At 45.3% G+C, this 16,158-nt stretch overlaps 1 protein-coding gene across 7 annotated transcripts in view; it reads right to left on the bottom strand.

Annotated features, from left to right (window-relative positions):
- CKAP5 (cytoskeleton associated protein 5) overlaps nt 1-16,158 on the bottom strand; it is a 72,201-nt gene that overhangs the window by 47,775 nt on the left and 8,268 nt on the right. For 6 of the 7 annotated variants that reach the window (XM_077461414.1, XM_077461428.1, XM_077461437.1 and 3 more), the window contains exons 2-3: nt 4,115-4,211; nt 710-903 (exon numbers count right to left, since the gene is read on the bottom strand). In XM_077461414.1, coding sequence (XP_077317540.1) covers nt 710-903; nt 4,115-4,171 — 251 coding nt within the window. In that variant the 5' untranslated portion in view covers nt 4,172-4,211. Of the gene's footprint in view, nt 1-709; nt 904-4,114; nt 4,212-11,720; nt 11,968-16,158 lie in introns of those variants that run through there. The other variant, XM_077461423.1, reaches the window with a different exon arrangement.

Below are 16,158 nucleotides of genomic sequence, written 5' to 3'. Positions count from 1 at the left end.
AAACCTATTACTCCCTGTGATGGCATCATTAGGGCTGTAAGATTCTTGCAGTGGTGGATACAGGGGTGCAAATTTCTTGTACGTGAAGATGCTGAGCAATAACCAGGTGCCCTGGGTCAGTTCTTACCAATGTAGACAATTCCTCCTAGAACTTAAATCTCAGAAGAAGCCTTTCCCAACACGGTGGGCATGTAGACTCATGGCAGTCAAGTCATGTGCATTCTTATGCTGGGAATTCTATCAATACATGCTTGTGAAGAGGAATGGAGAAAGGAGAGAACTTGGGCTAGGCTGATTAATGCTGCTTGGGATTTCAGTGCAGCAGATGTAGGGTTCAGAAAGTTAGGAACTTACAGACCAGGATTTTTTCCCTGTACTGTAATGTTTTTTATAGGATGAAACCGGAATGCACATATATAATTGCCCAGACACACTTTAGATCCTCCACCTGTAAAGGGCAAAACTATTAAATGGATTAGAATTTTAAAGTTGTCACTGAGAGGAGCTTTACTACCCATTAAGACACTGAAACTCCAGCTTGAATACTTATTCCTGGTCAATTCTTCTCATAGGATACCCAGCATAAAACAAACACTGTCTGAATAACTGGCCAATACAACAAATCATATACTTTAGCATCAATAAGGCAAAAAGGATAAGGTGTTAGTTGTGCACACACACACACAGTGCAGATAAACATTGCACTTACTTCCCAGCAACATGAGCATTTTCTACAAACACCAGGGCAGCTTCTAAGCCTTTTAGCTGGGCAACAGCATTGGAGTCGGTGACAAACTTCTTGATCAAGCCCAGGTATTTGGACCATTCTGGACTCTTCTCATCTACGATTTTCTGATACACTTTTATCGCTTCCTCATAACCGTTTAACCTGGCTTTCCATAACTGCAAAAAAGGAGAAAAGGCAAACTTTGAGCAGAGAGAAATTATTTTTTGCCCAATAGATAACAGTTTCTGCTATACCATGCATTTCTGGGGGCGGGCGCGACACACCCCATATTCCATTTTCAAGCCACTGTTTAAAATGAACACCATGCAAACAGCTAGATTAAGGCTTCATGCACATGGGACGTTTTTACAACCTCTCCTGAATGATTTAACTTGACAGATAGTAACCACACGTTTAAAAACGTCCATTTTGCAGCGTTTACATGAAGCGGAAAACTAAAATAAAAAAATAAAAAAAGACACCTGTAAATTAATAGTGGCTTAACACGAGTTAGGGCGCTTGGAAGCATTTGGTGCTCGAAATTACTCCAAATTCACCTTCTGAACCCTTTATTTGCATTCCAAAAAAGCCTCTAAACAACCCCATGTACATGAACCGATAACAGGAGAGTTCATGAGCAGCTGAAAAAAAAAAAATATAAAAAAAATGCCCAACTGCTCCTAAACGTCCATTTACCAGCAGCAGCGTACATGAGGCCTTAAACTTGACACCCATGTACAGAATCGACATCCAGATAAATTAATGTGATTTACAGAGCTTTGACACTGCATCCATCTACTTCCTGATCCAGCTTTACTAATGCTTTCATCACCAGTCTGCCAACTGGACATACGAGAAGGTTTATTCTTTGCATAATGAAAAACACTTGGCACAAAACACCCAAGAAGAACTAAGAAAATGTGTTCCAGGCATGTCTGTACAGTGTAGCAGTCAGTTGCAAGTCACAAGATTTAGAATTATAGCCATAAGAGGGTAAAAGTCTACTGTATTTATCTGTGAAAGCTACAAGTTTCACATCTCTACTTTTAAAACTCCATTCTTCTCTACTTTAGCTGACTTGATGTATTTAGTATAAGGTCAGCTTAGTCCGCTAGTGTTTTTTTGTTTGTTTTTTAACAAACATGTCATACTTACCTGCTCTCTGCAATAGTTTTATGCAGAGCAGCCCCTAGCCTCCTCTTCTGGGGTTCCCCACCAGCCCACCTGGTTCCTCCTATTCAATGAGTTCCCACATAGGAAGCTGCTTGCTATGAGGGCACTTAAACTGGTATAATCCTGAGGCCCGCTGCCTACACATATAGGCATAGACAGGATTTGATTGACAGCAGGAGTCAATGGCTCCTGCCTTTGTCCTGTAAGGAGGCACAATGCTGGAGTGAGATCAAGCAAGTATAATTTGGAGGTAATGGATCCTGTGCACAGATTATTTTTTTTAACCTAAAAATGCAGACAGAGTATTAGGAGTGATTGTAAAGGCCCCCCCCAATAAAAAACAAACATGTTATACTTACCTGCTCTGTTGGTGGATTTACAGAGCAGACCTGATCCTCTTCTCGGGTCCCTCTTCTGTGATCCTGGACCCTCCCTCTTCAGTACCCCTTCAGCAAGCAGCTTGCTATGGGGGCACCCGAGCCAAGCCACAGCTCCATGTGTCCATCCTAAAGTGGAGACAATCCGGCCCCAACTTCTCTCTCCTGCTGTGTCTGGAGTCAGGAGAATCCTGGATGGCTGAGACACTTGTGGACATTGCTGGAGCTTAACCACTTCCTGCCCGGTTATCCTGACGTCCTTCAAGATAAAAGCCGCCGCGCGCCTACTGCAGCGATTGGTAGTGCGGTGTGTCAGTCTAACATACCGCTACACCGATGTCAGAAAAAAAAAAAACCCCCACTTTCGGCCGAGGCTCTTTACCACGTGATCAGCCATGTGCAATTACGGATGATCACGATGTAAACAGGAAGAGCCGTTGATCAGCTTTTCCTCACTCACGTCTGACAGACAAGGGTAGAGGGACGGTCGGCAGCCCTCTTGATTTTGGGGGGGGGGGGGGGGGGGGGGCACGCCTGTGCTGATTCTTTATCAGCGCAGACCCCCCCCCCCCCCAGGATGCCCACACTAGACCACCAGGGAAGCCCCCGGCAAGGGGATGGCCAGGTACATCTCTTCCCCCCCCCATGGAAATCCACATGTGAAAAATATGCCAGTGCCCACAAATGGCACTGGCACCTCTGGAGCACATTACAAAACAGGGATGCTCATCAGTACCACCCATGAGTGTCCAGTGCCACCTCATTGGTGCCTGTCAGTGCAGCCATATCAGTGCCGTCATTGAAGAAAACATACCTTTTTAAAAAAAAGTAACAAACAAAGAAAAACTTTTTTTTCAAAATTTTAGGTCTTTATTGCGCAAAAAATAAAAAATCGCAGAGGTGTTCAAATTCCACCAAAATAAAGCTCCATTTGTGGGAACAAAATGATAAAATTTGTTTGGGTACAGTGTAGCATGACTGCGCAATTGTCAAATTGCGACAGCGCTGAAAGTTGAAAATTGGCCTGGGCAGGAAGGTGTCTAAATGCCTGGTATTGAAGTGGTTAAAAATGCAGCGACAAGGAAAAGGCATATACGGTTGAACAAAGGGATGATCCCACCAATCTCTTGCTTTTTTGGGTTAGTGTTCAGTAGGCTGATAGACCATAGAAGGGATGCATTGGTATCCTCTCTTCATTAACAGAGTGTGCGGTTCTAGAACGTGAATGACAGAAAAAACGAATTCTTTGACCGGTAAAAAACAGCTCCCACACACATTTCACCTTCCTCTCCAGAAGTGTGCCTAGAGACCAGAATTACTAACCAATTCAATTGTCGCTGCTCTACGAACCTTCACGAACAGAGGAGGGGCCAGACATGGCGTAGATCACTGCGGATTCTGCGGCGATCTTTCGCCAGAAGTGCGAGCAAATACATTAAACAGGCATCTGCCCCCTCACACTCCCCCAGGATAAGCAGAAGTTCAGTTTTTGGGTGGAACTCCTCTTTCAACTGTTGCTAACCATGTTACGCAAATGTATAGTGTCAAGTGGGCCTTAACACTTAACTGCTGCACTTGCATCTGCGACAGCATGAGGTTGCATGCAAACTACCCGAGCTGTCAAAGACAGCTCTTGATCACAGCTTTTTACTGGGAGCCATCAGGATGGGCTCCCAATCACATAACAGCTCTGAAAGCAACTTACAACGGTCGCAATGGTGAAGCTGCGCCACCTCTAGAAGGCATTAACCAGGAGGTAGCGTTAAGGGGTTCAAGTACTTCATTAAGCATGTATGTTGATGTGGATCATATTTAATCAGCGCCAGTCATTACTTACCTTGTGTTCACACTTCTGGTCAACAGGAAGTTTCATCCATTCACTGTCGTCCGCCATGTTAGTTTCCTTTCCTCTTCTTCGGTGCTAAAGTGGTGAGCTAGAAAAACCAAGATCATCATCAGCAGGTTAATGGGTCATTACAGATTTAGATCTCAAAAAACTAAAAAAAGATTATAAAACCTACACAAAAACACCACACACCAAAGTGCAAAAAATGCAGAAAGTGCAGAAATCATATTAGGAGGTTCAAATAGTCAACAGATCTTCACATCCATCAATGCCATAATCATTCCAGGCTTTTTACGGCAGTTTATAGAGAGGATAGCCATCTATATACATTCAGTTCCAGGAGTAAATGGCTGACTTTATTCTGAATTACCTGTTTAAGGATAGGAATGGGTAACATTTCCAACCCTTCCATCAACATCCAACTACCATTTAACCAAATCTTTATTTCTGGGTTGGATTTTAAATAGGGCGATACCAGTATAGATGCCAATACCGAGCATTTGCACGAGTAGTTGTATTCATACAAATGCTCCTAGGCCTAATCCAATAGCTCTAGTGGAGCACTTTGGCCCACTCCAGGCGACCCCCCCCCCCCCGGTGAAGACAAGCCCCGACTGCAGCTGTTATTTCCGAGTGCGCCAGCCATTGGCCGTTATGTCCATCGATCCGGTGTTCTATCAGATTAACGCTACCCAGATGTGCAGCGGAAGGGACGTGCCAAACAAAAATCTAATCTGATAGATTAGGAGGAACATTACAAAAAGTTGCTCCCCAAATAAAAGGCTTTTCCTTAACGGTGGAGAAGTGACTTTAGTATGCAGAGGAGGAATCTTATGCACCCACCAGAAAAGGGGACAGTATGTAGCTTGGGATACCCAGTGAATTACAGCTCCACCATCAGTCATCACACAGAGGTGATGTCTGAAATGTGTTTGAGCCAAAAATTGCACAAGTAAAATGTTGAATCTCAAACCTGGAGTTCTTTAGGTTTAAAAATCAAAACATTCCAGGAAGAAAAATTGCAGTCCATCTTTTGACAAAAGCCATGCTTGAGTAAAAATGCCTGTTCCTTGCTATAGAGAAGGACACTCACCCTGTTGAAGCAGAGGTCTCTACACAGGTCTGAACCTAGGTCTCTACAATCAGCACAGCTCATGCTCTGTTTGGAGAGCTCCATCTGTCTCAAGAGGGAACGTGAGAACTACATAGCTCCCAACTGTCCCTGATTTGGAACAATGTCCCTCCTCATTTTGGTCTGATTGAGATATACACACATCCTATTGATATAAAATACACCATCTTTCAAAAAGTGTTTCCCACTGCTAAGCCTTTCATCTAATTTCCAAATTTCTGCATTTGTAAATGTCAAAAGCCAATAAAAGTAATAATAGAGGCACTTAACTAATCATTAAAAGAATTTTCCTTTAAGGGGGCGTGGCAGGGGTGTGCCCTACATACTTTTGCCAATAGGCGTCCCTCGCTCCCATCTCAAAGTTGGAAGGTATGGAACCGTGCAGAGAGACCACTGCTTCCACACAAGAGCAACAGTCAGTCTCTGCAGCATGTTGGCAGAAGACAGCTGCCTTTACGCATACATGAACTTTAATGGCATCCCAGTCTTCGTCCGCAGGGTTTAACAGAGTTATAATATTGCAATAACAGCTTCACATCTTCTGGGAAGGCCGTCCACAAGGTTTAGGAGTGTGTCTATGGGAATGTCTGACCATTCTTCCAGAAGTGCATTTGTGAGGTCAGGTGCTGATGTTGGATGAGAAGGCCTGGCTCACAGTCTCCACTGCAATTCATCCCAAAAGGTGTTCTATTTGGTTGAGCTCAGGACTGTGTCAAGTTCCTCCACCCCAAACTCACTCATCCATGTCTTTTTATGACCTTGCTTTGGGCACTGTGAGCAGTCATGTTGGAACAGGAAGGGGCCGTCCCCAAACTGTTCTCACAAAGTTGGGAGCATGAAATTGTCCAAAATTTCTTGGTATGGATGACACCTTAAGAGCTTTCTCTACTGGAACTAAGGGGCCAAGCCCAACCCCTGAAAAACAACCCCACACCATAATCCCCCACTCCACCAAATGATTTGGACCAGTGCATAAAGCAAGGCCCATAAAGACATTGATGAGCATATTTGGGGTAGAGGAAGTTGACTGGCATGCACAGAGTCCTGACCTCAACCGAATATAACACTTTTGGAATGAATTAGATTGGACTGTCAGTCAGGCCTTCTCATCCAACATCAGTGCCTGACCTCACAAATGCACTTTTGGAAGAATGCTCAAACATTCCCATAGACTCACTCCAAAACCTTTTGGGCAGCCTTCCCAGAAGAGTTGGAACTGTTATAGCTGCAAAGGGTGGGCCAACAACATTAAACCCTATGGACTAAAACTGGGATACCATTAAAGTTCATGCATGTGTAGAGGCAGGTGTCTCAATACTTTTGGTAATATATTGTAGGATTCCTTCTTCACACAAGATGCTGGGAGGCATGAGATTTTTCCTTCATATTTGGGTGTAACTTATTTTATTTCATACTAAAACTTTCTATCCAAATAGGAGGGACCAAAAAAGTCCCCGATATCGGGACTCGACAAATCCCAGGAGCCAGGTAGCCATGGCAACTTGAAATGGTATCCTGGAGCCTGGGTTCACATCTATGTATGGGAAATGTTAGTGTCATTCAGGTTTCTGTGCGATTTCAGTATAAGTGCAATTTTGGCTTTCCATAACTCCTGCTGACTTCACAAAAAAAAAAAAAAAATACAAAAAAAAAAAAAAAAAACACCTCCCATTGATTTCATTGCAAAAAATGCAATCAGTGCCTGACCTCACAAATGCGCTTCTGGAAGAATGATCAAACATTCCCATAGACACCCTCCTAAACCTTGTGGACAGCCTTCCCAAAAGATGTGAAGCTGTTATAGCTGCAAAGGGTGGGCCAACTCAATATTGAACACTATGGACTAAGATCCCATTAAAGCTTATTTGCGTGTAATGTCCCAATACCTTTGACAATATAGTAGTGTATGTCCAGAATAATAGTTCTCAAACGTTTGCTCTGAAAACAGACATTCAATTGTCTGCCTTGAGAAAGTACTGGTGCTTTATGGGTGACGAATGTCTAAGAACTTGGAAGCCAACAGTGCTAAATAATTCAAATAACAGTTCTCAGAAAGTCTCCTAGGTTCACAGATACATCTAATAGCCAGCTGTAATTGGGCAGGTAGACAGAACAAAAACTCTGGATAGTCGCACACTGGAGAAAGACTTGAAATCCTGTCGTATTAAAATAACGTAGATTACATCAAATAATCCACAGCAAAAACATAACAGGGTACAAAAAATGTTGGACACGTTTCACACCGTAATCAGTGGTTACCCATAGCTACGAGTTGGATTTTAGATTTCAACCACATCATTGTTCAGTCATTCATTGGCGCCTCCGTACTTCATACTAGTTTTTGCTTTTATTGGGTAGGTATATTTGGAAGGCCCTGGTGGCCTCATATTGTGTTTCAATAGATCCCACGGAGGTTTGCCTCCGAGTTATACACCAAACAAGGGCACAACTTGGTATTATGAAAAAATTATTTTTTTGTCCTTTTGTTTGCTGCGTTTTAGACTGCCCCCTACAGTTGCACTTAGGTGGTTATGCTATTTGGGGGCTCTTGGGCGGGGTCTACGCCGTGCCTGCCCCTCCCGTACTGGTTTGGGAGGTATGTACTCAGCCCCTATTGGGTTACATATAGTTTCCATCAGGGATGGGGGTTTGGAGGACATTTAGCGGTCTTTAGCACTGTTGGGATTCCTCTGATCTACACAGCATTTACTGGGGTTCATATTTTTGTATTTAATTTAGATTTGCTTCTTTTTATTTTATAGAAATTTGTCCTTTTATGGTGGTCTCATCCCATTTCCCCTGACGAAGCTATTTGTACAGCGAAACATGTAGGGAGGATTTGACCTATCAGCACACCGAAGCTTAGAACATCCTGGCCCCATGTTTGTTATTGGATGTACTTTTGATCATCTATAATTGTATCAATTTCTCTGATAACTACTGTGATTTTGTATTGTGTTTTATTTTATATTTTTCTTTGTGAATAAATTTGTCTTAACACTTTTTCTTGTTCATTATTACCCTAAGCACCGCAATAATCCCCCTTCTTCCCAATTACCCCTTTTTTTTCTAAATACCTCGGGATGAGGTGCCATATCTGAAACGGACCCCACTGCCACACTTCTCCACAAAACTGTGGATTATTTGATTTGATGTGATCTACGTTATTTTAATAAAAGACGGGATTTCAAGTCTCTCCAGTGTGCGGCTATCCAGAGTTTTGTTCTGTCTACCTGCTCATAGTGTGTGTAACAGCCAGCACCTGGGGCTCATCAATAGGAGGAAGAGCTTTTGCCCTGAAGGGCTGCTTTGGAGCAGTGGTTTCTCTTTTCTAGCCAGCTGTAATTATTGGAAACGTTAGACCCAAAATCAATATAATAACAAGTGCAAAATTCACACTTATGCATAATAATAAAAAATAAATTAAGGCTACAGCTACTCCAAGGCAACATTGGCTACTAAGGGTGTGACTGTTAGTAAACCTGCTGTTACACACAGCAGAACTGGTTTATGACTGCATACTCCTGCTGTGGCAGTATTTAAGCAGCACTCTGAAAAACATGCTGACAAGCACTTCTGAAGGGTGGATAGGAGGTAGATTAAGCAAACCATCTATTAGCAGTAGTCCTGAGTTATGTCAGCAGGTATATAATGCAGAGATGGGAGATACCTTGCAGCCCTGGGAGACATTCAACACAAAGCACATTCCCTAGACAGTCTGCACAGACAGAAATACCCAATAAATGATTTTCTCTGCCCCATACCTAATGGCTACAAAACTGGTGCATTAGACACTTGCTTCACCTATATGGCAAAGTGACATGCCAATGATTTTTAGCCGTCTATAAAAGGTGGCATTATGAGCACACCCCTGTAAGGACAGCCTTTAACACTGACCATCAAGGTGGTGGGCAACGACTCGTCTCCCCCTCCAATCTTCAGGAGGAAAGTCACAGGTCCCAGAAGATTGCTCGGCCACTAAGGCGGGGGCAACATGGCTCACGCAAGCGCACCTGGCTGCGAGACCGCAAGCAGTCACAGCTGCTGGGTGACCACAGTTGCAATGCTGGCACCACAGAGAGGGAGAGGAGTCAAGCTATGGACGGCAGCATCCTGGGACAGGCAAGTGTTTATTAAAAGTCAACAGCTACACTTTTTGTAGCTTCCGACTTAAAGGGGTTGTAAAGATATTTTTTTTTTTAAACAAACATGTTATACTTACCTCCATTGTGTAGCTCGTTTTGCAGAGTGGCCCCCGAACCTGGTCTTCTGGGGTCCCTCGGCAGCTGTCTTAACTCCTCCCCGCAAGGACTTCCCATATTCATGCGAGCTCCTTTGCATGGTGAGAAGTGCTTGCTTGCAGGCGTACTCCCGTGATACAGCAGGCGGCCATAGCCGCTCACTGTATCACTCGGCCACGCCCCCCAGCGCGCCATGTCATTGGATGTTATTGACAGCAGGGCTAGCCAATGGCTGCGCTGCTTTCAATCCATCCACTGGGGGGGGGGGGGGGGGGGGGGGTAGCATTGTCTGATGTTTTACAACCCCTTTAAGTTTTTTGTTTTTTTTAAAAGATGCCTTAACCACCACTTTGGTAAAAAAGGGTTAAGAAAGAACGAGTTAGAAGGTTCAGACAAACCATTTACCACCTACACGGGAGCATACAATGATGGACCAGCAACATACCCCACTTCGAGTGCTTGTACTTAGGGTTGTCCCAATACCATTTCATTTTTAAGACCGAGTACAAGTACCGACACTTTTTTTGTGTCAGTAGATTTGCCTTTTTTTTTTCTATTACTATATATTACAGCTGCACAATTAATCATCAAGAATCGTTATTGTGATCTTGACTAAAGTGTTTCACAATTCTATGAAAAGAATTCTCTCTGCTCTTCTGAAGCCACACCCCTCAAAAGAAAGGAGAAAAACTGGGCAAGCCTGCCAAGAATCAAAACATTCTTTATCAGTTGAACTTAAGTATAGACATTGTAACAATTTGCCAATGGAATAGACTGTGTAAGGGTCTTTTCACACGGGGCGGATCAGTGCTGATCCCCCCCGTGGATATCCGCTTGCTCAGCGGCGATCGCCGGAGCGCTCTCCGCTGAGCAGAAAGATGACAGGTCCGTCTCTGCACACTGCGGAGGGACGGACCTGTCACAGCACCAATCTCCCCTATGGGAGATCGGGTGACGGCAGACCGCAGCGTCCGCCGTCACCCGATCCGATGACGGATGGAAAAAATGTTTTTTTCCTCCGTCACACTTTTTCAGATCGGAGCGGGTCGGATGTCAGCAGACAGGTCACCGCTGACATCCGACGCTCCATAGAGCATCCGTTCAGGTCTGCCTGAAAATCTGACAGGTGGGCCTGAACGGAACGGTAGTGTGAAAGGGGCCTTAGTGAAAAAAGTTTAACCACTTAAACCGTTTTCTGACATTTGCTAGTTTCAAGTTAAAATCATTTTTTTGCAATAGAGAGAGATCTCAGTGTCCTCTGACTGTCCGGAGCTGCGTGACTTCACTTCCACACATGACCTAGTTATTACGCCACTAGGTGATTCACAAGCACTCCTGGTATACATGATGTCGCTACCCTTGCGAATCGCCTAGACAGGGACTGCAAGATGTGCAGGAGAAAGATTAAAAAAGGTATTTAAAAAAAAAAAAAAAAAAAAAAGTCAGTTGTGAAAAGGATGCTCACAGGGGATACCAGAGCAGAAGTGTATAAAATAGGTGGGACTCCACTTTAAAGGCCTGAACTGCAGGCAGATTGTGCAATCTTCAGACTTACCAAAATAAAATGAACCCCCCCCCCCCCCCGCAATCCAGTTAATCTTCATATTTACAAAGCTGTTGAGAGATCTACAGAAGATTGTACAATGAGATTGTAAGGCACGTGGTCACTATTGGAACAAGTGAAGGTTCTATGACTGCTGAAAGTACAAGTTGCCAGTTCTGCCAATCCTCATAGGAAACACAGAGCTCCAGGGAGATCTGATAGGACAGTCAGGCACATCACAACTTTCAGAAGGTCAGCAGCGTCATCATTGCAAGTAATGAGTGTGCAGAACCCGACATCCCGGAGGAATGGGACATGCAGAGAAATGCGAGGGATCCGAGGTTGTGTTGCCATCAATGTTATATTTCAGAGACATTTCCTGCTGAGTGTGATGGATAATGTAGAGGAATAGATGGAGCCTCCCACCATCCCATCCCCGCACACAGGACCATGGCAGAGTGTGCCATCTGATAGGAATACATCCCATTCTCTATGGAGGGCACAGGAGGATTTGTAGCAGCAGTGATGACTGGGAGACACACACTGCATTACGGATATACAGTGTGCAACACACACACAGTGCACACCGTGCAATACAGGCCAGACATCTCCGGATGAAGGCCGGGGAGCCCTCCCTCCTCCCACCAGAATCCCGCACAGCTCGCCCGATCACCGCGGTACCTGTAGGCGGGCGGGGCGGCTCGGGAAGCCCGGCTGTCACAATAGACTCGGCCGCATCCTTGTGTGAGATCGCAGCTCTCAAACCACTCCGGCGCAGCCAATGAGGTCACGGCCCAAATCCGCAGCCCGCCCCTTCCGCAGCCACGGGCCAATAGGAGCCGCCGGACATCAGCATAAAGAGCACCCAGAGCGGGTACCCAGTCCCCGGGCAGCGGCCATTCACAGAGCAGGACCGCAGATGTCCTACCGGCCCCGCCCACTAGTGGAGATGGCAGCACATCGCTAGGCGACACACCCACCCAACAAAAGCAGCACATGACCCCATCCACTCATCACTGCAGAGATCTGGAAGATGGCCGTTTCCCATGGCAACCCCCAGTCATTGTTCCACTACATCTATAGAGGCAGCGTGTGACATTCCAGCAAACACAGCAATCACCTGGGCCCTGCATCCCCCAAAACAGCTGACTACATACCATACAACCTGATTGTACAACTTAACATGGCTGCACAATCTACCAACAACTATGTAGTGCAAGTGCCTGTCTTGGAAAATATAAAAACCTTGGTTTGAGAGTGATTTGCAAGACAAGGAAACATTTTGAATACAGATTGAGTATGAATGGGATAATATTAAAAATTATAATACATACACACACACACACACACACACACACACACACCAGCTGCATCCCTCATCTGCCACTTTAAAAGCAGAACGGAGCAATCAAATGCTGCTGGTCGCTCAGCTCTCCGTCTTTAGCCTGCTGGTAACTGTCAATAACCAGCTCACTGCACCACCACTGCTCACTGGAGCTCGGTGCTGTGGAGGGGCGGCTGGTGTTCTGTCAAATAGTGCTCTTCATTAAAAAAATGCCCACTCCAGGCTGCGCACATGCAGTATGGAAAATCGGCAGTTGTGCCTTACCAATCAGCTCTTGTGACAGCGCATGCGGAGGACAGAATTATTCTCCAATTCTGCCTCGTACTAGCGGGCATGTTCAGTGTTGTGAAGGGTGGGGGTTTTTGCACCGATGGGTGAGTTAAGCGCTGCAAAAGGACAATGTTGTTCTTCGATTCTGCCTCGCACTTGCAGGGTGTGTTCAGAATTGGAGAACATTATCCCTTTGCTGCACCGATGGTCAATGGTCGGCATTGTTGCAGGAGAGGTTACTTTTATTTTTGCCATGTGTCCCATTTGTAGGGATCCCCTCCTCCTGTATTGGTTATGGGACAGGAAATCTCCCCAAAATGAGGCAATATCTGGTCATTACTAGTGTCCCCCATGAAACATTCCCCTTCTCTCTTCCTATTACCTACCTATTTTCTTAGCAGTACAAAAGGGCGACTCTCCCCAATTGGGGCGCAGACAGCAACAACATCCCAGTTCTAACACCTCTCCGCTTAAAGTGGGGTTCCACCCTAAAGTGGAACTTCCGCTCATCGGAACTCTCACCCCCTCCGGTGTCACAGTTAGCACCTTTCAGGGGGGGGGTGCAGATACCCGTCCAAGACATGCATTTGCACCCACTTCTGGGCATAGACTCCCACGGGAGTCTATGCCTCTTCCTGTCCCAGCTGTATTTTTAGCTGCTGGCGTTTAATATCTTTTTTGTAGGTGGAATCCCTCAAAAAAAAAAAAAAAAAAAAAAAAAAAAGCTTTGCCTTTAGTTACACTTTCTGATAATGGGTTAACATATCTCTGCCTCCCAATAGGACATACTGCAGGATGGCTGCTGCATATTTGTGTCCATAGGTTTTACAAACCTTCCCAGGGGTAGGAGAGATTCCACTGACTGATTAGATCACTAGTCACACTCACATCCAAGGCCTTGTTTACATTTAGCCACATCCAATGGATTCCAGTGGAAAGAATAGGTGGATTCTGGTGGCTGGAATGACAAATGCATGTCTGTAGCGGCAGCTGCTCTGCGGCCGTTGCTGGAAAGACCCGTCTAGCTGCAAACAACCGCTTGATGTACGAGTACATGTGAACAGCGATAGCCGCTGTCAGCTGGTCAATACTTTGTACAGGCTGAGCAGCAGCCACCATTCTCATTCCAGCCACAAGATCCACCAATTCTTCTTGCTGGAATCCAGTGAACGCAGCTAAACAGCCATGTGAAGAAGGCTATAAGAATTGTTACAATGTATTTATTGGATTATCCAATGCTTACTCTGTATCCATTTCTCATCATTTCAAGTATCCTGCCTTGTATATTACAGGATTCATACTGAAAATAGCCTGACAAAGGGCAGAAATGCCTGAAATGTTGCTGGATGATTTCTGAGTTTTTATAAGCAATTAATGATGCTCCCTGTGCTGTGTGTCCCAACTCTTGCAGCCAAAACCCTTTACACAAGTTAATGTGTATGTTTAGGCCTGAATATTTAAAGTAGTAGTAAATCCTCCTATTGCCTTTACCTACGGGTAAGCATATAATAAATCTTACCTATAGATAAAATCAGGGGTTGACAAATTTGCTTTGAATTTAGGAGCCAGTTTTTTTTTTTTTAAGAGTGGTATGGAGTGTCAGCTCCCGGGATAAGGCCAGTCATTTTCACCCCCTATCCCTAACTCACAACGGAGCACCTAGTCAATAACTCCAATGCAACGCTGTTACATCAGGGTTATGGGCTGACCAGAAAGAGTAAGGCTGGCAACAGATGGAACTGGTTGGCTTAGGCAGGTGGCACTGGTTTGGGACTGACAGATGGTACTGGTTGCCACTGGCAGGCACGTGGAACTGCCAGATGGCCCTGGCAGGTAATATTAATTGGCACTGGCAGGTGACACTGGTTGGCGGTGGCACTGATTGGCACATGGCACACTGAGCACTCCGTTACTGAAAACTAACAGACAGAGGAGCTGTCAGAATTGAGCTTAATGTCGGGGGTGGGGGCCCAGCCAGGGTGTGAAACTGACAAGTAACGGAGAGGCAGATCTGTCAGATTTGAGCTTGATGTCAGGGTGGGCGAGACTCAGCAGCTATCAAACATCAGCCAACGATTGGGCTGCTTAAGGGGCGGGGCCACATACAAGTAGCAGCCTGCCCAGATCCCATTGGCTGGTGTTTGATAGCGGCCGGGTCCCGCCCACTCCCGACATCAAGCTGAAATCTGACAGATCCTCCTCTCAGTTGCTTCTCAGCTTCACACACTTAGAGCGGCGCTTGATGCTTGCCAGAGCCGATGAGTGTGGAGGAGGGAGGAGGATGGCAGTCAGTGTTAATGCGCTGCACGTCTGGGGCATCAATAGTGAATGGGCTGGCGGCAGCTTAGGCACTAGGTTGCAATTTCTGGTCGCATTGGCGACCTGGTGTATGTCGAGCCCTGGATAAAATGAATACCTCCTAGACATGCACAGTTGAGGAGAAATTCTAGCAAGCAGCAGCCAGTGATGCCACCGACACATACGCTCTGAAGGAATGGCATACGTGTGCCATGGCCATGACTCGCATGCTTGAGGGCTTCATTCTAAAACAGGGATATGCAATTAGCAGGCCTCCAGCTGTGGTCCCATCATGCCTCTGGGTGTCATCCTTGTGGCTGTCAGTCTTGCTATGCCTTAATGGGACTTGTAGTTCAGAACTACAAGTCCCATGAGGCATAGCAAGACTGACAGCCACAAGGATGACACCCAGAGGCATGATGGGACCACAGCTGGAGGCCTGCTAATTGCATATCCCTGTTTTAGAATGAAGCCCTCAAGCATGCGAGTCATGGCCATGGCACACGTATGCCATTCCTTCAGAGCGTATGTGTCGGTGGCATCACTGGCTGCTGCTTGCTAGAATATCTCCTCAACTGTGCATGTCTAGGAGGTATTCATTTTATCCAGGGCTCGACATACACCAGGTCTGCGAATTGCTTTTTTTTTTTTTTTTTTTTTAAAATAACAAAGGAGAAAGGGCAAGCATTTCATAATTTGATGCCTACTAGCAAATTATGCAATTACCTTGCAGGGGTCCCCCCCCCCCCATGCCACAGTCTACTACCGCTTTAAATATTCCCAATCATTTTCTGAAATTACGAACTCAAAGATTATAGTAGTCCCAATTATAGTTTACATGAGGTTAATGATTTACAAACTTGGCAATATTTACACATGGGTGCCTCCAATGCATGCATTCACCTTAGTAAGTGCAGGAGAGAAAAAAAAAAAAACCCACACCACAAACACCCACACACCCTAGAAAGGACTGCACTCAAAATAAGCAGATCATGAGTGCCATGCATGACTGCAGCTTTACCAGTGTAAGTTTTCTTCTTGTATGTCGTACTGGCAGGCAGTTACACACTACACAAGAGACAATGCACTACCACAGCGCTAAATTGTACCCTGGTAGTTCGAAAACCACCAGCCACAAAGGATGTCTGTACAGAATTCAGTAAAATGAATAATGTGGCCGGGTGGGCTGAGCCTTGTGTGACTTTG

Source organism: Lithobates pipiens, unplaced genomic scaffold (genome assembly GCF_037356315.1).
Source record: "Lithobates pipiens isolate NorthernLeopardFrog02 unplaced genomic scaffold, aLitPip1_a1.2 Scaffold_10, whole genome shotgun sequence".
NCBI classification, from domain to species: domain Eukaryota; kingdom Metazoa; phylum Chordata; class Amphibia; order Anura; family Ranidae; genus Lithobates; species Lithobates pipiens.
Note: the sequence above shows the minus strand (reverse complement) of the source record. Positions and strands in the feature narration are given on the sequence as shown.